This window comes from Dipodomys spectabilis, unplaced genomic scaffold, assembly GCF_019054845.1.
Source record: "Dipodomys spectabilis isolate Male_0828 unplaced genomic scaffold, ASM1905484v1 ptg000140l, whole genome shotgun sequence".
NCBI classification, from domain to species: Eukaryota; Metazoa; Chordata; class Mammalia; order Rodentia; family Heteromyidae; genus Dipodomys; species Dipodomys spectabilis.
Window position 1 is genome coordinate 23,298,638 of NW_024870817.1, and position 23,863 is coordinate 23,322,500.

Genomic DNA, 23,863 nt, shown 5'->3' on the forward strand with positions numbered 1-23,863 from the left:
AAATAAGGCAGTAAGTGTATTTGCATTTAACATCTACTATTAAGAATATTTCCATATCTGAATCATAAGATTAATATGTGAACTACCATCTAAATATTCCTGGAAGTTGTGAATGTGTGGTCATTGTCTCATGTTATATATCTAACAACTCTACTGGCTCTTGAGAGGTATAGAGAAACTGATGACATCTCTGAAGTGCTCTTGTATGATCACTAGCATCTCAATGTCAGTTTCCTGGTTTTGATTCTATTTGAGAAATAAGAAATAAATTTTAAATTTATGCTTTGAAGCATTATGTATGTTGCAGTTATATAACTTCTAGGATTAATGAAAATACTGGGTTTTACTCTCAGAAAACTAAGCTTTGCCTCATCAAGTTGTCATTCCTTGTTTATTTCATATTTTTCAAAATAAAAATATCATTTGATTTCAATTTAGATTTAGAAGGGAGTGATGTTTAGCAAGCCTTATTATTAATGTAGATATAATTCAAATAATTCAAATAAGGGAATATTTGTTTTATCATTTAAACTGCCTTTAATTAAAGAAGTCTTAGTTTGCTGGCTTTGTACTTTTGTTTTAAGGTGCAAGTTTAAGTGTGAGCTTCGGACTTTTAAATCAAATTTGACAGATTATTTGAAGAGAAGAGAGTCATTAAATTGCCCTTGGTGGGTAATCCTAATTGAAAATATTTCAAGCAGATATCTCACCCCCTGAGGCCAGAAATTAGTCTTAAATTGTTTAGATTTCAAAGCATAGTATGGGTTTGATGAACTTTATGTTCTATTTGCCCTGTCTTATCGTTTTAAATCTCAAACCTCTTTATAATAAAAGCCTCATGATTCTTGTTGGATCTTTTTTTACTTAATTAATATGAAAATTAACATGTAATATATATAAATTTACATATTGTTACATTTATGTTTGTATTATTTGTAATTTAACAGATATTTGTATGATTTTTTATGATTTGAAATAAAATACATAAATAGAAATCAATTTCTTAACCCTGTGACTCTGTATTTCATTTCATTTTGGAAATGTTGATGTGTTGAGGTGTATAATTGAACACCATAGAGACAAAATGGAGTTTTGAGGATGATGAATTGATAAATAGGCATTTTTCTGTAGTGAGATCTTAAGATCAGTTACTGTTGTCCTTATAAAAGTCTAATACAATCACTCAGCTGTTAAAAACCTGATCCTCTATTTTTAAAAAATATACAAAAACAAATTGTCTATCTTTCTGCCTGATCTCTTCTCAAGTACTAACACAATGGAAACAGTGGGTGATCTGTCAATGTATTTGGTTTGTCAATGATGGTTTTGTATAAATATTGGGAGGTTAGAAATAAAATTCACACAGTAAAATATGATTTCATCTGCCTTTTCTCTGCAGCTCCATGGCTCATGCTGCGGTGTGAAATTCTCATTTTACACACTTTGCAGGCGGAGCACATGAATTATGCATTGAGCAAGAAAAATCTCCTGCCTCAAGTCCTATATGCATTTACCCAGGTTCTGTCTCTATTACCAAGATGAATCGCAAATGGAAAAATGTTTGATAGAATAGAGCTCTTAACTTCTTTGTTTAGAATTCAGATTTTTATTTTTATAGTAGATCTTTTTAAGTGTGAAAATATTTTGAACTTACTATGGATTTTTTAAGTGAAAATGAAATATAAGGGAGGAATACCAAACACATTATGAAGCATTTTATAGCCTTGATTCAGAATGCAAGGCTTTTTCAATTCAGTAGAAATGACCATTATCTGTTGCTAATGTTGTATTTCAGTCACTGGTTATTTGCTGTTCTCAGAAAGTCAATGAAATTCTGTCTTTTTGAAAGCCTTTTGTCTTTCTCTTCTAGCCTTCTAATAGAGATTATGCCAATTTCACATGCAGCTCTCTTCTGTGTTGTATGTGACCTGATGGGTATTTAATAGATAGTGTTATACATTGTTGGCTGTGAAGTAGAAAATAAGGTATAGACTTGCCTTCAGCATTAACTTTATCTTGATTTCATAGGTTTCTAATTTTTCAGGTGGGGAAGTTAGAGTTCCATAAAAACAGTCATGCACCATTGTAGCTTATAGGAAGCTATACCCATTGTGCTCAATACAGCATTTTGTTATACATTCTTTTTCACAAGAGTGATATTCTAGTTGAAATGGCCTTTTCATTCTGATACTGTTTTTACTAACTTGTGATTCTTAAATTTCAGCCTCAAAACTAACATTTTTTTCTACTTTTTCTCCTTAGCCCTAGATATTATTATTCCTTTGATGAGTAAAGGCAAATACTTCTTTGTTTTTAGATAAAGAATGAAAATTAAAACCTAGCTAAGCTCTTTAGATTTTAGTGGCAGATAAAAATTATTCTGAGGATGCCAGATACTGGTAGCCTTTAATCCTAGCTACTCAGGAGGCTGGGATCTGAGGGTCATGATTTGAAGCCAGCTTTGGGAAAGAAAGTCCATGAGAATCTTATCTCCATTAAACTATTCAAAAAAATATGGCACTGTGGCTCAAATGGTAGAGCCTAGCATTGAGCAAAGGAAGCTTAGGGACAGCACCCAGACCCTGAGTTCAAGCCTCAGGACCAGAAAAAAAAAAATTATCCTGAGGGAGAATATTGGTGCTAATCTGTATAAATATTTTACTGTAGATTATTACATGATCCTTGAAGATAATTTTCTGAGTAGTGGCATAACGAATAAAACAAGCAGAATTTGAATCAAGTAAAAAGTATTTTAAGAAGTAGAGCAGTGACCTAAGTGGTAAAGCACTATCCTTGAGCAAAACAACTCAAAGACAGTGCTTAGGCCCTTGAGTTTAAGCCCCAGACCCAGCACCAAAAAAAAAAAGTATCATAAACCATATAATTTTATGTACTACTCATACTTCTATATGAGCACTGGTGTAGGAGTTCCAACACTGGGCAGACTAAGTGATGGTAATGTATCCTTTGCGTCAGCAGTTTTTTTTCAGTGTACAGGGATACTTCAAAAATATTTGTAATAATTTACATTAGCAATAGGCTTTATCCCTGGTAATCACTGTCCTTGATTCTGGTATCTGCATCTTGTATATACATTTATCTGATTTGGGGAAGGGAAAGGAATAACAAAATGCAGAAACAAGGACAAAGGATGACCCATTGCAACAACAATACTCACAAGATGCTTAGGTCAGAAATGAACTTTCACAACTTTGGGTGGGGTAGCAGGGGTGGAGGCAAAGGATAGTGGAGGAAAAGCAAAGGAGTAACAAGAAAGGTACTCATTGCCTTACTCATGGAACTAACTGCTCTGTATAGCATCTTTGCATTAATTCTTTTTAAAAACAACAGGCTTTACATGGCCAGTGACTATGTCTGCCTTGCTTGTTTATTTCCATTGTTAAGCACAGAATCTGTTTGATAGTAATATTTGTTCAGCACCCTATTCTTGATTGATCTTTACTTGTTTACAACTCCACTTAGCTGTATACTTAATTATACTTTCCTAAGTTTGTAAATCTTTTCTGAGTGTATAACCAAAGTATGAACATTAATTGGTATTAATTGGTACAGTGCTTGGGGCACTGTATTCTAGTTCATGGTAATATGGGTTTTCATATATGTAGTAGACAGGATAAACAAATCTTATGTGGAAGAAGCCCTAATTTTAAATTATCACCTTAAAGATCTTTACAATTTTTAAACATAAAAATGTTTGAAATAATTAAGTCTGTATAATGAAGACAAAATACTGTACGTTGAGGCAGGAATTTTGATTTAGAAACACATTTCATGTAACCCCATACAAAAATCTTACTTTGTTTCTAAGACTAAAAAGAGAAGGCTGGGTGCTGGTGGCTCGTGCCTGTAATCCTAGCTACTTGGAACTGAACTCTAAGAATCACAATTCAAAGCTAGCCTGGACAGAAAAGTCTGTAAGACTCTTATGTCCAGTTTACCACCAGAAAAGCCAGAAGTGGAACCGTGGCTTAAGTGGTAGAGTACTGGCCTTGAGAAAACAAAAACAAGGTCAGGGACAAGGGCCCATGCTCTGATATTAAGCTCCAAGACTGGCACGAAAATTGAAAGGGGGAAAAATGTTCATTTTGTAATGCTTAGGGTGCTTTATACATTTTTAAGGAAAATATCATGTAAATGAGTTGTTTTTATTTTATAGGAAAAAGGAAAAAAAGGTCAACAAGATAGAAATCCTCTAACCAAAGATATTTCACTTCTAGATCTAGATGATTGTAAGTATCATAATTTAAATTTTTTCTTCTGCATTTACTTTTTAAAAATGTTTTTCTAGTTACTTTTATTTACATATATAAAATTTTATCAACATCTGTTGTGAAAGACATACCAATTAATAAGGCAAGATAATTTTTGGAAATTAGCGCTATTAGTATCTCTTATTTATTCAGCATATCAGCTCTATGTCATATGGACAAATACAGGTGACCAAATAAAGTATATCAAATTAAGTTGGAAGTCCTTTACTTTGGTACTTTATATTTGCCTTACTGAATATCCTATAGTTTTTGCTTTGTGAAATGTTGCTTGTATGATCTCACACACATAACCTGTGGAGGTAGGTAGGGAACAAAGAAAGTAGAGAAATGTAAAGAACATCAGTATCTTCCACTTGTCACAATATTGGTTGGGATGGAAATGAGTAATAATTTTTTGTCTGTCAGTTAATCTATACATGCAAATATTTTACCTCAAAAAGAAAAAATATTGTCCCTATAAGTCTGTTTCTAAGAATTAAGAATCCTACAAATATACTTACTCAAGCATACAAAGATTCACTCAGCATTGAGAGAGCTAGGTAATGAAACTAACTTATTGCTAGAGAGATTTTGTACTAAGAGAAAATGACAACAAGTAATTTTTCAGGAATATTAAACTGCCATCAATTTTCAGTGTTGCTTTCCCATGCAGAGGGTGAGTTGTATTATTAGGTTGTCTCAGTCTGCCTTGATTTGATCTGTTGTATTGTTTCCTTGGCCTATCTCTAATAGCCAGGGAAAATTCTTAGTAACAAGTAATTAAAATGTATAATACCAAGAAATAGTTAATATAAGAAAGTTTGGTATCACCATTATTGCTAAGGTTTGGAGAAATAGATCCCATATGAATTCTAAATGGATGGAACTTGAGATCATCATGTTAAATGAAATAAACTGTAATCAGAAAGTGAAATATTACATGTTTTCTCATATGTGGCATCTAGTGGGCAGGGAAGATCATGAAGTAGAGCAGGAACTATTAGGACCAAGGAAAGTACTGGTAAAAAGGAGTAAGTGGATATAACAGGGAGACTGAGTAGAATGATCAAAGAACATTATATGTGTTGATGAAAATTTTGTACAATTAATTTGTGTGTGTGTGTGTGTGTGTGTGTGTGTGTGTGTGCGTGCGCGCGCGCGCATGCCAGTCCAAGAGTTTGAACTCAGGGTCTGGGCTCTGTCTCTGAGCTATTTGCTCAAGGCTAGCACTATACCACCTGAGCCACAGCTCCACTTTTAAGTTTTCGTTTTGTATTTTTTAGGTTTTTTTGAGTGGGGAGGGAGGATATTGATGAATAAAGAGAGATGAGAGTCATGGACTTTCCTGCCTAATTTGGCTTTAAACTGTCATCCTCAGATCTCAGCCTTCTGACTGGCTTAGATTTCAGGCATGAATCACTGAGTCCCAGTCTCAATAATGAAATTTTGTATCTGAATTTGAATCATTTTATATATTTGCAAAAATTTTGTTTAGTATCATACGTGTTGCTAAGGTTTGGAGAAACAGATATCATATATATGTTCCTCATAGGAATGTAAATAGCTTTTTTTTAATTATTTGAGCAGCATCTATAAAGTTTAAATTCTGTACCCTTTAATTTAGAAGTTATTTTCTGGAAATTTATCTTGCCACTGTACTACAAAGTCAGGCCTTATTCCTCCCTTTTTTGTGTGTTTATTCATTTATTGTGCATCATTCATCTAATAAATGTATAGCATGTGTTTGGCAGTAAGCTGGATCCAGACCATGCAGAGGTGAGGAAAGCCTGGTTGCCATCCTTGAGAAGCTTATGGGAGGGGTGGAACTCCATTAAGAGGATCAAAACTCTTTGTCCTGTACACTGCATTGTAGTTCTAGGTGTCTGTCTGATCTTATTTGCTATTCTCTCCATGTCTCTTAAAGACACAAATTGTGACTTCATCCCATGGAGTGCCTTCTCCACACTGATGTGTTGCAGTGTGTTGAATTGAAACCAGAGCAAGAATTGGGCAGTCTCCCTCTAACCAAAATCAGTAGACATAGATAGCAAAGGCCTTATGGTTATTAGCTGGAGTGTGGAAACTATGCCAGAGCCTTGTCTATGGCCCTTGGAATTCAATAAGAACGCTTAACTGATATTTACAGCTCCTGTGCCTTTCATGGCCTTTCAGGTCTGAAAGTCAGCACTTAATTCATCTCTTTCTCATGGTATGGATCACATTGCTCTATCTGATACCATTCCCATGGGTAAAATCTTCAGTGCCAAGGACAAGGTTGAATCTGTGTCTTCTGTAGGGTCAGCATTGTACATGACTGTGGTAGATAGACATGGCATATTTCAAAGAAAAGTTTGAAGATAACGGATCCTGAGAAGTAGAGAGGAGCACTGGAGGCCAATTGCCTGTTCTCTTCATCATTGTATGATTTCTGAACACCATTTCCGAATTTATATGTTTTTGAAAATTATTATTAAATCATTGTATAAAGTGATTACAATTCTATAATGCTTCTTTGTTTTTAAAACCTTTAAATCAATGGCTTAATTCTGCATTTAGATTAAATTTTGTGCTCCTTTCCTATGTTTCTAAGATCATAGATGCTTGACTCCTACTGCCTCTTATCTTCTATTCAAACTATCTGCTTCTTATTTTCCTCAAACATATCAGTATTGCTCCTGCCAAGACCTCTGTCCTACTGTTCTCTACTAAGAATGCTGTCCCCAGACCCTCTGATGGCAGCTTCTCAAGTTACTACTGCTACATAGTCTACTTAATACTAACAAATTATCTTGGAGTAGGGATTTATAAACTGCAGAATTTATTTTAATATTGAAAGTAAATGATACTAAACATGTAAATAATGGAAACCTGAAAAATACATAATTGATTTAATACACTTTTCTATATAGAAACAAAGGTCTCTTTTAAAAAATTAAGAATTTAATTCATTTTAAAGCAATTTTTAAATATATGTATGTGTCTTAAGTAGTGTATACATCTTTATTGTTAATACCTGTGAGTTAAAAATTATTGAAAAATAATTTTTTTTTATAGATCTACATTTGTCAGAAATGACACTTGAAAATTCCTTTTTAACAAGTCAGTTCAGCAAATGTTTATAGATGAATTGTCCTCTAAGTGCAAGGTTCTTTACTAGGTACCCTTACAGATAAATAGAATTTAGTCATTCTCTTGCAGAAATTAAAAAGCCAATCTCAGAACCAGATAACATGAATCAGTACATTTACATATATTCATTCATATATATATATATATATATATATATATATATATATATATACACACACACACACCTTTATTATATCAGAAAAAAATAGAGATCCAAAGTATGCTAAGAACCAGAAGGAGACAAACACCCACTAAAAATCTACAAAGGAACTGGGCTGAAACCTGTAATCCTAGGTATACAGAAGGCTGAGAACTAAGGATCACTTTTTAAGCTAGCCTGGGCAGGAAATACCATTGAGACTAATCTCCAGTTAGCCACCTAAAAGCCAGAAGTAGATCTGTGGCCCAAGTGGTAGAGCACTAGCCTCGAGCAAAAACACTTAAGGACAGTACCCAGTCCCTGAGTTTAAGCCGCAGGACAGGAATAAATAAGTAACTTAATTAATTAATTCACAAAATAGTTCAAAACCAGCTTGGGCAGAAAAGTCCACAATACTCCATTTCCAAAAATAATCAGAGACACACTTGTCTGGAAGTATGGCAAAAGTGGTAAAATGGCAGGTGAACAAGTTAGCCAAGCAAGTATAAAGCCCTGAGTACAACAAAAAGCCTTGAGTTCCAGTACCAACAACAACAAAAATTTTAAGCTACAAAGATCTATGAAAGAAGTCTGAGCTGAGTTGAGTTAAACATACGTATAAGGCTCTATTGACTTCTTTCTAGTCTGTTGAGTACACACAAGGTAGTTTTGTACTCCATCCTGGCTGAGATCTCAGCTCGTAAGGGTTATTTCAATCTTGAAGAGAGCAGCAGACACATTCCTTTTGTTTTTTGCTTAATATATACTGCATACCAGAAAAAAAAAACTGCAGATTTTAAAATTGACCATTTCTTTATTCACAAAATATTTTCCAGGTAGGTAATCTACATTCTAGTGATGCTAAATAACAGGGTCCCTGCCAAAGGAGATCTCAGAGTAAAAAGAGAACAGGTAAATGAGTGTGTTAGTTTTTTGTCATTGTGACAAATCCTAAGAGAAAATTTTGAAGGATAGAATATTCATTTTGTCTCATGGTGTCAGACGTTTCAGTCTGTAGTCTACCAATTCCCTTACTTTGGATCTGAAGTGAGGCAACACATCCTGCCAGTAAGAATGTGTGGAGGAGTAAGCTATTCACCTCATAGCAGCTAGGAACCAAACACAAAGACAGGAAAGAGTCAAGGACAGGGTACCCTTCAAAGACTGTCCTCACAAACACTTTAGCCTGCTTTCTTCATCTGGGCTCTATCAACTGATGCTTCCAAAGCACCTCCCAAAATAGTGCCATGAGCTGGGTACCAAGTTTTTAAGATACGATCCTGTGAAGGACACTTCATATCAGACCATAATGTTAGCAGTAAGATTGCCACATTATAGATTAAATGAGAGACATTGATGCAGAGAGTTCTTACAGTCCTTGGCCTCTGGTATAAGTGTAAGTCTTGCATTATCTACACAATTGGTGGCAACAGGACAGAGTGGGAGAAGGTATGCTGGACCAAATAAAAGTCGTGGTCAGAAGTATCTCTCTAACTTACTGAAGTTTGTGGATATCATCTGATAATACATGAGAAAATATTTATGCCAGGATAATATATGACTAAAGGTAGCAATTCCTTTGTTTTCAAGTTGTTTTTTGGTTTTTTTTGGGTCCAGTCATGGGGCCTGAACTCTGGGCCTGGGCGCTGTCCCTCAGCTCTTCAGCTCAAGGCTAGTGCCCTACCACTTGAGCCACAGTGCCACTTCTGGCTTTTTTCTTTTTGCTTATGTGGTGCTGAGGAATTGAACCCAGGGCCTCATGCATGCAAGGCAAGCGCTCTACCACTGAGCCACCTTCCCAGCCCTCAAGTATTTTTTTTTAAGTGCTGGAAATTATAATATCTTTCAGTACCTTAGTACTCTATACATTTGATCTCAGTAAGATGACCATAAAACATCAGTCATGTTTTTAAAAATATAACCTATGTCATAGCTAGCACAACTAACTGAAGCCTTTTAGAATATCTACTAGCCAATAGTAACTCTATCTGACTAACCTTATAATCTGTGAGATTACATTAACAAATGAATGTGGTCTAGACAGGAGAGTGGAGTGACTAAGAAGGACAATGGAGCTAAGCTATGTGGGTTCGAATCCTAGTTCTGTTAATGCTCTCTGTATTACCTTTGATAACTTCCTTAACCTCTCTGTGCTTTATTCTTTTATGTACAAACTGAAATTTACTAATACTCTTAGATTGATTTCATCTCAAAAGGTTTATATGTGTTGCCACATGTGAAAGCACTTTAAATGTGCACCTTGGACATGACAAGCATTTTATAAGGGTCAGTGATGACAACAACAGTGAATGATGATGCCCCATTTCATCAGTGAAGGATACAGCCACAGCAGGCGACTACATTAACTACACATTAACTTGCTGTGTATCAAACCATGATATACTGAGTATATAGCCTATTCTCAAATGTTGAAACTTAGAAGAATGATCACATAATTACTATACTAAAAATACTTAGCAAAGAAATAAGTAGTTTTTAGTCAGCTTTTTAAAAGAAAAAACGAGCTGGGTGCTGGTGGCTCCTGCCTGTAATACTAACTACTTAGGGGGTTGAGAGCTGAGGATCATGGTTTGAAGACAGCCAGGGAGGAAAGTCTGAGTGATCAAGTAAGTAGATAGGATTTGAGCCTGGTCTCTGAGCTTCTTTTGCTCCAGGCTCAAATCCTGAATTAAAGGCCCAGGACCAGCACCAAACAAGAGAGAAAAGAAAAGAGAGAGGGAAGGGAAGGGAAGAGGAGGGGAGGGGAGGGGAGGGGAGGGAAGGGGAGGAAAGGGGTTTGTAATGTGAACACTTTGGCTTAACATTCTGACATATGGCTTCAAATTCTCAGCATATGTCAATTGCCCTCCAAAAGTTATCTGAAGATAACTTTTATCACTTGCTTCTTTGTCTGCATATACATATATGTGTGTGTATACATACTTCTCACACCAAAACTTTTGTCTTCTAATACAATATTAAAGGCTTTTTTTAATAATGTAATTTGTGAGTTTCTTTTCTTTCTTTTTTTTTTTTTTTTGCAGTGGCCATAGATCCCTGTACTTGCTAAGCAAGCTCTCTACTGCTTGAGCCACACCTGCAGTTCTCTTACTTCAGTTAATTTTGAATAGGATTTCACACTTATGCCCAGGCTGACCTAGAACTAGATCCTCCTATTTGTGCTTCTTGCATAGCTGGGGTGTCAAGTGTATGCTACCACACAGCTTTGATGAATTTAGCCAAGACATACTAGAAATCAGAAGTTATTTCTTTTTCACTGTTTTATTCTTTATAGTATGAGCAGTTGATGTTTTGAATAGATAGGTGATGGCAGATTGGATGGATAGATGGATATATACAGACCAACTATGAACAAGCTTGCATTTAGAACCCATCAGAAAAACACAGATTACGTACAAAGGCAACTTGATATACCATCCAGGTTAGAAGAACCAGGTTCTAATTCTGTAATGGTTCCAACCATTTGCTTTTTTGTGACCTTGGTAAGTCTTAATCTCCCTGTAACTCAGTTGCCAGTGTCTTTAATATGTATACCCTTTGAAGCTTTCTCACTGTTATCTTTCTTGAGTCCTTTTGACCTCTATCCTTCAGTCTGTCCCTTAAACTGCCATCAGATTAATCATCCTACAGCACCATATTTACCATGTCCTTCCTGTTTCATAGATTTTAATAGTTTATTTAGAAGATAAATCCAACTCTCAGTTTTTTCAGTTCCCACTTCATTTACAATATTCTCTTATCAAATAATTAACTGGATTCTTTTTCTTTTTGCAAATCCAATCCTTACCTAAAAATTAGATCCATTCTTTTTTTTTTTGTCCTGGAGCCTGAACTCTGGACTTGGGCACTGTCCCTCAGCTCTTCAGCTCAAGGTGAGCGCTCTACCACCTGAGCCACAGCACCACTTCCAGCTTTTCCTGCTTATGTGGTGCTGAGGAATTGAACTCAGGGCCTCATGCATGCAGGCACGCTACCACTGAGCCACCTTCCCAGCCTGGATCCATTCTTTTTTAAAAAGCCCCTTTTTAGCCCATTGGTGGTATTCACATCTCTGTGTCTTTCTCTCTCACTCCCTCTCCCCACCCCCAACCCTTCCTTGTATCTCTCCCTGTCTCTGTACGTATCTCTGTTTCTCCCTCTCTTTCTCCCTCCCCCACTTCCCCTTCCTCTTGTCCCTCTCCTCCTCACTCCCCTTTCTTCCTCTTGTATTGTTTCTCTTCTCCCTCTCTCCTTTTTTCCCTTCTTCTCTTCATGGCTTTTGCAGTGGTTTTTATGTAAGTCTGAGGAAGCTTAGGGTTTGTGGCAATGTTTCAGTCACTAAGTAAATGCAGGTTGGGGAACTAAAGACCACCATTGCTTCCTCTACCAACTCTCAGCTCTGCTTTTCCTAGTTGTATATGTATTAAGATTCATTGAAAAGTTTTCCTGGTTGGTAATACAATTTTGGGGCTGTGTGTTTCTCCTCTCCCTTCCCCTCCCCTTCTCTCACTTCTGCCTTCACTTTCTCTCCCTCTCCCCTCCTTCTCCCCCCCCCTCAGTCCTTCCTGTCTCTCTTATGTCTCCGAGTGTATTTCTCTCTGTTTTCCCCTTTCTTACTCTTTTTATAAGCTGTAATCCTAGCTGCTCAGGAGGCTGAGATCTGAGGATTACAGTTCAAAGCTACTCTGGGCAGGAAAGACCATAAGACTCTTCAGTTAACCACCAAAAAAAAGCTAGAAGTTGAGCTGTGACTCAAGTGGCTAGAGAGCTAACCTTGAGCAAAAATAGCTACAGGACAGAGCCTAAACCCTAATTTCAAGCCCCAGGACTAGCACATAACACACAAACACACAGTAATATGTAAAGGCACAAATTTATATTATCTGAGAAGCAGAGTTATAGAAGTCTGTCCTTACAGATTTGTGAGACCAAAAAGGAACACAGAAGCTATATTAGGTACACTAAGGAGGGCTTTGTCTCTAGAGTAGCTGGTAGGGTAGCTGCATATTAAGGACCTAGTACACTTGAGTTGAACCTTCAGAGGTGAGTGTGAGCTTAGAAAAGTCTCAAACAAGTGAGCAACATGATTAGACTTACTATTAAAAGATTTTTCAAATTTACAGATATTTTTTTCAAGTACATGCCAATTTTAGAATAAGTAATACATTCTTTCTAGAATATAATTTTTCTGACAAAGTATGACTAGAAGGGAATTAGGTAGCCAGGACTCTTAATTATAAACAGAGAAAAAGAAATACAGAAATGATTTAGGATTTGTGACTCAACTGTAGAACTCTCTCAAAGGATGTTATTCTTGATTATTAGAGTGGAAAAATGTTTCTTCACCTTTTTTTTCTAGTAAAGTTTCTGGGTGATAAATGCTGCTAAAATGTTATATAATAAAAATTTTCAAAAATGATCACTATAAAGAATATTTACATTCTTATTTTGTTATAGGATTTGCCATTATGTTTTGGAAGTTAAGACTCATAACTGCCATGACTTGATAATAACTTGACTAAATCAACATGTTAAATAGAATTGTCATACATTTATTAATCAAAGTAATTTTAATTAGATTTACTAACAAAATAAAAATGTTGCTTTTAATAATTTGAATTAAATTTTCATGCACATTTGTTAATTTGAACTTTTTTTTTTTACAGTCAGTCCAGCATCTACTCCAATCTCATTTCCCACACCAGTTCTCTCTCCAAGTGTGATCACTGATCTTGAAGGCTTAAACTTGTCCACTTCTTCTTCAGCCATCAATGTAAGTTAAATATTTTAGCTCCGTTTTTATATGATGCCTTTTATTTTTTCATTTTTCAAAATAATTGAAGTCTTGAGTAGTTTTTCTAACAAAAGTCCAATTCAGAAAATACCTTCTAATTTTTTAATGTTTTAAAGTTTTGTGCAGACCATTTTCATCTCAGTTTACTTTGGCTTGTTATCTACATTTACCTGTACATTTTTTTCCTCTGGTACTGTTATATCTCTGTAGCATCTAAGTATTCTTTGTCATAAAACTTTCATGCAGCTGAGTATGATGGTACATACCTATAGTCCCAGCTACTCTTGAGCCTAAGGTTTCTAGCCAGTCTAAAAAAAAAATGACTTGCTCATGTAACTATAACCCCTCTGTACAGTATCTTTACAATAAAAAATATATTTAAAAAATAAGGTTAAGAATGTGGCTAAGTGATAGAGTGCTTGCCCAGCATGCATGAGGCCTTGGGTTCAATTCCTGGTACCACATAAAATAAATAAAGAAATTTAATTAATAAAATTAAAAGAAAAAATAACCATTTAAAAATTATTTGGAAAAAGTGAGAACCTGTTACCAAAAAACAAACCAACAAACAGTTTCACTATTTGTTCTAGACCTTTGAAGTATGTATCCATAATGCAAAGATTCTTTTTAAGTAATGTCTAATAGTATAAGAAAAGCCTTTAGTTTTATAAACTATGATGAAGATGAGGTATAAATTCAGCACTTGTTTCAGTTTTGCATAATAAGTTCATCAACAGATGGCTTCACAAATGAGCAACATTTTTATTAGTATACATTAGTTATATAAGGGGGGAGGGTTGTGACATGTCCATGCATGTCTACAATGTATTCTAGTCCGTCTCCCCACCTCTGTTATTCTCCTTCTCCTCTTTACCTGCTTCTTATAAAGCAGTTCCTTAATGACGTATTTTCTCAGTCAGGTTTAATATCACTAGGACCAGTGTACAACAGTCCATGGTATTGCCCACAAAGCAGTGTTATGAGAATTGTGCTCGAGAGATGCTCATAGAGCTTGCATCCAAACACATTTCTTCTCCATATCATATTCTGTGTTGAGAAAGACATTAGTACCTCATGAGTTAAAACCACCTATCTACAGATGTATTAATCAATCAGTTTTATCATTGTTGTGAACAAATAGCAAATGGGAACACATGAAAGAGAAAAGGAAGTATTTTAGCTCATTTTCAATTAGTCATGCCAGGGAACCCATGGGAGAAGAGACCAATTGATATGCCAGTCAAGAAGCAGAGATGGGGCAAGGCAAAATCTGGGAACCAGGTTTCATCTTCGTAGGGATACTCAGGGGGCCTATTTCATACAAGTAGGCCCCACTTCCTAAAGATTTCACAGCCTCCCCAAAAATTGGGGGAGTACTTATATCCCAACAGTAACAGCAAGTTAAACCATCTCTTGTCTGTTTGGTTTTGTTGTTATTGTTTTTGTTTTGTCTTGTCTTCAGATCAGAGAATTGATTATTGCTTTATGCTAAGTCTAGCAACTAAAATTCAAGGATCACCTGAACCAACTATGTGATCTTATAGCAGTCCATTTCTATCTTGATCCAGCTATCATTTACTACAGCTAAAAACTTATTTCTCTGATATTTCATTCTGTTCATTGTTTCTAAAAGAGTTGATGGCTTTGGTAAAATCTTAGTGCTTTAGACACATAGGAATTCATTTCATCTTATCACAGCCAAGCAATCCAAAGTTTCCTTCCATCTCATTTTCATAATACTATTGTTTACATTAAAGCAAATCTACAATATGAAAGCTTATTACAGTTAATGATTGTATGAGAGTTTTTAAAACTTAAGAACTTTACTATAGCAAGTTTATTTTTTAAATATCAAAGGTTGTAAATGTTTCTTTAAAATTTAAAAGCTAACAGTATAAATGTTGGCAAAGAAAATGTAGTTAAGCCTGGCACCAGTGGCTCATACTTGTAACTCTAGCTACTCAGGAGGCAGAGATCTGAGGATCATGGTTAAAAGCCAGCACAGGCAAGAAAGTCCATGACACTCATCTACAATTAACAACCAACAAACTGGAAGTGGAGCTGTGGCTCAAGTGGTAGAATGCTAGCTTTAAGCAAATAAAGCTTGGGAACAGCACACAGTTTAAGCCCTACAACTGGCACCAAAAACAAAACAAAACAAAAGATACAGCTAGTAGAAATGCATATTGGTGAAACCACTATTTGGAGAGTAATTTGAAAATACTTGACTATATTCATCCCTGTAATCTAACAGTATGTGGTTATTTGTAGACATACATGCTGAAATATTTTCAAAGGCACATTGGAAGGGCAAAATATTGGAGACAAACTAAATGTTTATCCCTAGTACAGATTGTGATATACATATACAATAAAAAAAAAACACTGCCAGTTGTTAAAAGTGCTACTGGATCTTGCATGCATTATCTCATTTGATTTGTTTTTATCATTTTATTCATTTTCTAAATTTATAGAAGTCTATTACAAGTTTATTTTGTAGTTGCTAACACCCAAGTGATAAGAAATAGAAGTTGAACTTGAATCCAGGTTTTATTTTTCAAAATTCCATCTTCTTTTTCCTGTACCTTTTTGTTTCCTTTGAAATATAGAAATCAACCTGTTCATATACCATATATGGTAAACTCTTAATTATTGGCATGCATGTATTTGTTCACTGTAATCTTATTGACTCCATCCTTTGTCTTCCAAATATCTTACTCATAGAAGCCATGCTTCATTTCATGTTTGATTTTTATAAATTCTCAATTATGCTTCAAATCAGTTTACAGGAAATTTCTACTTCAGTTAAGCTAGTTGAGTTACATTTTATTTGTTTGTTTGCCAGTCCTGGGATGAGTTCTACTGTAATAATAAAAAGAAAATGTATTTTTAAGAAAATATCCTGACTATTGTTTTGAAGAATTACATATAACAATTAAAATAAAAAGTTTAACCCTTCAGATTTTATTACAAAGAAAACCTTTTTTTTTTTGTCGGTCGTGGGGCTTGAACTCTGGGCCTGGGCGCTGTCCTTGTGCTCTTCAGCTCAAGGCGAGCGCTCTACCGCTTGAGCAACAGCACCACTTCCGGTTTTCTAGCGGTTTATTGGAGATAAGAGTCTCACGAACTTTCCTGCCTGGGCTGGCTTTGAACTGTGATCCTCAGATCTCAGCCTCCTAAGTAGCTAGGATTACAGGTGTGAGCCACCGGTGCCCAGCAAGAAAAACATTTTTACTTATATTACCCATGCAATATGAGATGGTAATTTTAAAAACAATTCAACAAAAAAAACTGACAATTCTAAAGTGAATGTAAAGCAATATCTGCCTTTGAAAAATCCAGTTATAGATAATGACTTTTAGATTGTGAGATGCTGGCTGTGTTCCTCAGCCCTTGTAATGTTCTCCTGAAAATAGCCATAGAAGCCTCCAATGTAGGAGAGCTTTCATTTGTATAATCGAGAAGGTATTTACTGACATGTTCCCTAATGTTTATGTTGCTTATAGAACACAGTAAAGTCTTCTGTTCTTATAGTCTAAAACAAGTGCATTAGATACTTGGTCATAATTTTCCATTTACTTAAAAGACATCTTTTTTCTAAACAGTATGACAAAGTTACTGTGCTAAAATTACAAATGACAGGTTAATAAGACATAATCCCTTCCTAAATTAGGAACTCACAGTTTACTGAGTGAAACAGACCAAAAACCTTTAAATGTTAAAGTACACAAGGAAAGGTACAAGTAATTCTGAACTAAGCACTATCAGTAAATGCAAGTATTAACATTTGTATTGAGTCTTAAAGAATGACAGAGGGCTGGGAAGGTAGCTCAATAGTAGAGCACTTGCCTTGCATGCCTGAGGCCCTGGGTTCGATTCCTCAGCACCACATAAGCAAAAAGAAAAAAGCCGGAAGTGGCGCTGTGGCTCAAGTGGTAGAGCGCTAGCCTTGAGCTGAAGAGCTAAGGGACAGTGCCCAGGCCCAGAGTTCAGGCCCCATGACCGGACCCCCCCCCCAAAAAAAAAGAATGACAGAGTTTATGAACAAGAAGAAAAAGAGACATGTATTTCAGAAAAGGCATTGTTTGTTTTTTGTTTTTTGGTCAATAGTGGGGCTTGAACTCTTGGCCTGGGCACTCTCCCTAGCTCAAGGTGAGCACTCTACCACTTGAGCCACAGTGCCACTTTCTGTTTTCTGAGTTTTCTTATTGGAGATAAGAGTCTCACGGACTTTGCTGCCCGGGCTGGCTTTGAACCTTGATCCTCAGCTCTCAGCATCCTGAGTAGCTAGGATTACCAGCATGAACCACCTTGTCCAGCTAGTAATGGCATTGTTTATATGAGTAGAGAAAGGAATAGCTATATATGAAGCTGATAAAATAGCTCTAAGCCTTAAAAGACTTTGAAAAGGTAGTATGACAACTTTTGAGAGGTCATTTACATTGATCAATTCTTTATTTTATATGGCTGTGTGGAAGATAAACTGGTCTCGAAGAGAAGGAGAAAGGCTTTGTGATTGTTAGGTAACTGAGGTTCTGATTTGAATGATCTGGATACTGTTCTTCCCAAGACAAAAAAAAAAGGAAAAAGAAGAGAGAACAATGACAGTGGAATTTAATTTGAGACATTTGAATCTGAGGTACTTGCGGAACATCAGGTTGGAAATGTACAGTAAGAAAGGAAACATCAATTCTGAATTTCTAGAAAAACCAGGACCAACTGATCCTGGAAAGCCATCAGGATATTAATAATTTAGAGAGAGGAAATAGAAGAGCCTACTAGGGACCCATGAGGGTGAGAAGAGACACGTGTAAGGTAGAATGCTAGGAAACAATGCTTTAACAATCAACAAAGGCAAAAGTCAAATAAAAGTAATGGAAGAGGAAGTGAATGAGGAGGGGGTTCAGGTACCAGGAGACTCAAATTGTCAATTGCTGCTAGCATTGCAAATTCACTGACTGCTCCAATTGACAAAGAGCTTTTAGAAAAGAATTTACACATGGGACCTGGAAACAAAGTCTTGAATAAGTTTGCCTAGGCCACTAGAGTGAAAGGAGAATGATGTTCCTGGCAGAGGAAATGCTGTATATGAAGGCCTGAAAGAACTCAGAATGTTGTAAAAACAGTAGTTCGGTGTGGCTAACATGCCTTTATAATCAAGTTGGAAAAACCAGGCAGTGTGTTGATAATATACTTTCCCAGGAAAATTGTACTAATGATTAGTTAACCTGTTGCTTCCTAGTTTTATGATATCCTGACATATATAGAAAAGTAACCATATCTTACTGTGCTTTGGGATAAACAGAATACTGAAGGATATTAGAAGAGCTCCATGTACTACAAGGACCAACCTGACCTTTTGGACATCTTATGGTGGCCAGCATGATAGCACACTTCTATTTAGTGAGGAAGCTCTGACTTTGATACAATAAAAATAACAGATTTGATCTGCATGAGTCACAATTTAATTTAGGAGAGTGCAAAAAGATTCAACTTGGGAGGAAGGGGGGTCAGGAGGGGAAAAAGTGGGAGAAAATGAGGGAGGGGTAACACTGTTCAACAAAAGTACTAATTACCTGACTTATGTAACTGTAACTCCTCTGTATATCACCTTTACAATACAATTTAAAGAGAAAAATAAAACAGAAAAGTCTGAAAAAAAAAACCTGATCCTTACAAAATACAAGGCATAGTATATTGAGGAACCATAATTCTAACACTAGTCCATAGAAGAAAGAATAGAGCTGACAAAACAATCTTAATTTGTTAAATATGCCACTTAGGGGCCAAACTCGTTTAAACAGTCACAGTATTCTAGATTGGTAGGTTGGCTCAAGATTTCTTATATCTACTATACGTTTAAGATTAAACCATCTTCAGGTTAAAAATTTTTTGTTGTTGTTAGCAACTCACAGAATCTGGGAAAGCATTAGTCTCGATATTAATGTTTTATTATAGGCAAAGATAACAAATTAGAACCAGCAAAAAAGAAGAGACACATAGGATAGGTTCTGAGAGAGTTCCAAAAGCAGCCCTTCTTGGTTACCCTACTGGCATGAAACTATGGCAATATGATGGAATTCTGCCAGATAAGCTTAATGCATTACAGTGCCAAAGTTTTCAGTTGAGGCTGTATTACAGGGACATGGTTGAATTACTGCCACTTGATTCAACTCAGTCTCCATCCCTCCACTCTCCTTATAATCAGGCTTATATGTATGTGGCAGAATACTCCAGCTGTCCAATCACATGGTTGATGTTTCTGGCTTAGCCAGCACCCATCCTGAGTTAGCTCTTAGCAGAAGCTCCCTAGAGGCCAACCATGAGTCACTTTAGTTATATACATTGACAGATGTAAGCCCAAAGGTCTCATTTTTTGGGGGGGAGGGGGTCTGGTCATGGGGCCTGAACTGGGCCTGGGCGCTGTCCCTCAGCTCTTCAGCTCAAGGCTAGCACCCTACCACTTGAGCCACAGCTCTACTTCCAGCTTTTTTCTTTTTGCTTATGTGGTGCTGAGGAATCAAACCCAGGGCCTCATACATGCAAGGCAAGTGTTCTACCACTGAGCCACCTTCCCAGCCCCCAAAGATCTCATTGTGAGGGTAAATCGTCTAGAGATGACCTCTCAAGAGCTGAGACAAAACCCCAATCTCTTTTCGGATGCTGTATTCCAGATAGACCTATTCCAATTAAGTGTTAATTTAATTGAGTATTCAGGCCAGCACACAAAGACAGTGAGAAACAAGATGGACAAGATTCTGGCCTCATGGAGAGCATTGCATTGTGGGTTCTCCTATCATACTCATGTGATTCTGGGGTGTAAACAGTGACGAAAACAGATCAAACTAGGGTCTACGTACCAGTAGTCAGCATGGAATTTCTTATGCCCATGGAAAAGTGGCATTTGACAGCATGACCAAGAAGCCATGTAACATGTGTCCTAAGATTGACCACCTAGAGGACTGGAAGAAGGAAAACCTTGTGTATTTTTCTTGAATTTAGTTTTACAGAGTAAGACAAAGATAAGGCTTTAAAAAATAAAAAATATGTAAAACAAATATAGCTTCTGGAGTTACTTTCTATCCTTTTATAAGATTGTTTATATAAGGAAAGTTGATTAACAAGTAAGCTTATGGGTTTTTGCTATTAACAGAAAACCTAATCAAGTTCTATCTCTTTGATGAGAGATGAAGCCTCATTTCGGAAGTAAAGAAAGGCCTCCATCAGAACTGCTTTTTTTAAAACAAGGATCATCATATTTGTTTTAAAATAATAAAAAGGAAAACCTAGCCATAATTCTAAATAGAAGAATGTGACTCACTGTCTAAAATTTACTAAATCAGTGTTTAGAATTATTGGGGGGGGGGGGCTGGGAAGGTAGCTCAGTGGTAGAGTGCATGCCTTGCAAGCATGAGGCCCTGGGTTCGATTCCTCAGCACCACATAAACAGAAAAAGCCAGAAGTGGCGCTGTGGCTCCAGTGGTAGAGCGCTCGCCTTGAGCTGAAGAGCTGAGGGACAGCGCCCAGGCCCAGAGTTCAGGCCCCATGACTGGCAAAAAACAAACAAACAAACAAACAAACAAAAAAAAAGAATTATTGGGGCAATTATTCCATAATATAATGATAATCATGATTGAAGTTGTTTCATACTTAGGGTTTTGTTTTCCTGAGTAATTTTTGTCATACTTTGTACTCCCTCTGCCTGTTTTTCTCCCTCATTCTCTCTCCAGGTTGCTTCTAGGGGACTAGTTGAGGCAAGAGAAGGGGAGAAAACAATTGCCTACCTCTTATATAGCCAGAATACAAGTGTTTTTCAAGTTGTCCTACAGGGACAGATTTTAGTACATCTCAAGTAAATGCTCAAAATAAGCACTTACTTAGGCATGGGTTATCATGAATATGTTGCCACACAAATGACAATCTGCATATGATAGTTTATTTTCTTAAATGGTTAGAACTACCTTTAAGTAAAATTACAGTGTCATTTCAGTTAAGGTGTAGCCAAGTCCCAGGCTTAAGAGGTAAAGTCCAGCTAAGATGAAATTCCTTTGAAATTATAAGTCAAAATTAAACATAATTTGTCATTTTAAATTTGGAGAAAATCCTTTATTTGTTCTGATGAAAATGTCAGTAGTCACAGAACTGTGGTAAAAATAATGAAAAATCACTGGCCTGGGTCTGCTTAAATTGAAAACATTTTTTAATTAAAGTTTTATAGTATGTTGTGCTTCCATTGCCTAGCTATGTCTCATCTTGTTCTTTTATTCAGTTCTCTTTTAGGGTTGAATTGTTTTAATTTTTTTGAGTTAAACTTAGGTATATCTTCTTACTGATCTCTTTATTTCTATACTGCTTTTGAGGTCTCTTATTTTACATCAGACCATTTTCATCTATTTCTTTTCTAGATTATTACAAACACCTACTTTGTTGTTGTTACAAAATACTTTTAACTGATTTCAGCAAATCTGGGCCAGTAAAGTCTTTAACTGGTAAATAGTATTCACAGTGCTTACCAGTATTACAGTAGAATTCTCCACAGTTATTTAGTACTATTTGTGACAAGAAACTCAAGACAGATACAGAGGGAGGTGGAGAGAATGAGAACACGTGAGCATGCAAAGGAAGTATGTACATAAATTTACAAGAAGTAGGATTAAAGAGTCTCTTCTTTCTCTGTGGTTCCTTTAGTTTGGCTTTAGGTTTACTATTTCAAAAGCTTAGATAGTTCACTGACTGACATACTCTTTCCTAAGATTATCATTTTGAGCACTTATTTAACTAAACATATAGTATCAAAAATTAGAGTTTTTACAAGTGTAATTTGCTTTTAAAAGGTTTGCTTTTTTTGTGGATCTGTTTTCCATATCAGAGTTCTCTAAACTTTGTGTTATTTATTATTCTTTTTTGCTACGTTTTATGTCTACTAACATTTTCATCAGAAGAAATAAGGGATTTTTCCCAAGTTTAAAATGACAAAATTATTTTTAATTTTGACTCATAATTTCTCCTCTAAAGCCAAAGGAATTTGATCTTAGCTATAACAATTGATATAGTAATATCAGTTGCTATATTTCAAGTCTTGTTTCTGTTGTGGTATTTTCAGTGAAGAATACTTTTTTAGCTTTAGGATATTATTATGCATTTGCCATTACATATTTATCAGCCATGTTCACCCCTGTTATTAGTATTTTTCTTAAAAACAAAAAAGAAAGAACTACTTTATACTCCCGAAAAGGAATAAACAGCTGGTGATACAGCTTGAATGGTAAGCTCTTGTCTAGCAAACAAAAGGCCCGAGTCCAAAACCCAGTAGTGCAAACAGAAAAAAAAGCTCTTCCAGGGGACAATGATGGAAGGGGTAACACTGATCAAGATGCCAGATAAACTGGCAGATTGAATTCGAACTACTTTGTACTCTTAAAAGAGATTTGACCAAATGTTGACCCTCCCTCCTTTGCTCCCCCTTCCTGCCTTCCCTCCTTCCTTCCCTTCCTCCTCCCTCCCTCTTTTCCTTCTTTCCTTCCTTCCTTCCTTTCCTTCCTTCCTTTCTTCCTTCCTCCCTTCCTCCCCCCTTCCTTCTTTATTCCCTTCCTCCCTTCCTCCCTTCTACCTTTCTTCTCTCCCTTCCTCCCTCTTTTCCTCCCTTTGTGCTAAGGATTAAACTTAGGGCCTTATAAATGCTAAGCCCATACCCCACCAGATAATTTTGGAACTTAGTGATGAATTCTTCTTCATTATATTAGTCTGCTTTATCTGTGATTAAAATTTTTTATAATAGTTTCTAAATTCATAATTTAAGAAATTCATTTAATATACATTTTCAGAGAAGATTTGACATTTGTGCTTCTATAGAATATGTGATCTGACACAAAATTTTATAAATTTAAGCTAGTATATCAGCATTTGATTTAAGTTTAAAGCCTCATCTGGGAAATTATGGGTCCAGAATAGTTTCTTTTTAAATCTTTGCAATTCTAAATTTCCAAGACATCTAAAGAAACTAAGGAGAAACTTCAAATGACTTCAGTAAACATTGCATAGGAGAAAGATTGCCTTGTCTTTTATACTAGAAGTATAGACAGGTAAAGTGCAATCATAATTTAATGTAGCCGGGAGCCAGTGGCTCACACCTATAATCCTAGCTACTCAGGAGGCTAAGATCTGAGGATCGAGGTTCAAAGCTAGCCTGGGCAGGAAAGTCTGTGAGACTCTTATCTCCAATAAACCACTAGAAAACCGGAAGTGGCGCTGTGGCTCAAGCAGTAGAGCACTCGCCTTGAGCTGGAGAGCTAAGGGACAGCACCCAGGCCCAGAGTTCAAGCCCCATGATGAAAAAAAAAAAAAAAAAGAATTTAATGTATATCCTACAAAATTAAGAAGAGTAGGGGAGGAAGAGGCTGAAAAGGAATGAGTGAGAATGTTGAAAGGTGTGACATTAATCAAGATGCATTTTAGTCATAATCAGCTCTATCAAACAGTAACTCCTTTGTATAGCTACTTAAAGATAAAAAAAAATAAGAAAAAGAACTA

At 36.1% G+C, this 23,863-nt stretch overlaps 1 protein-coding gene across 1 annotated transcript in view; it reads left to right on the forward strand.

The window, feature by feature from the left end:
* Positions 1–23,863, forward strand: part of Ap3b1 (adaptor related protein complex 3 subunit beta 1) — a 226,083-nt gene that overhangs the window by 142,234 nt on the left and 59,986 nt on the right. The window contains exons 21-22 of the mRNA XM_042690763.1: positions 4,178–4,250; positions 13,206–13,312. Coding sequence (XP_042546697.1) covers positions 4,178–4,250; positions 13,206–13,312 — 180 coding nt within the window. The remainder of the gene's footprint in view (positions 1–4,177; positions 4,251–13,205; positions 13,313–23,863) is intronic.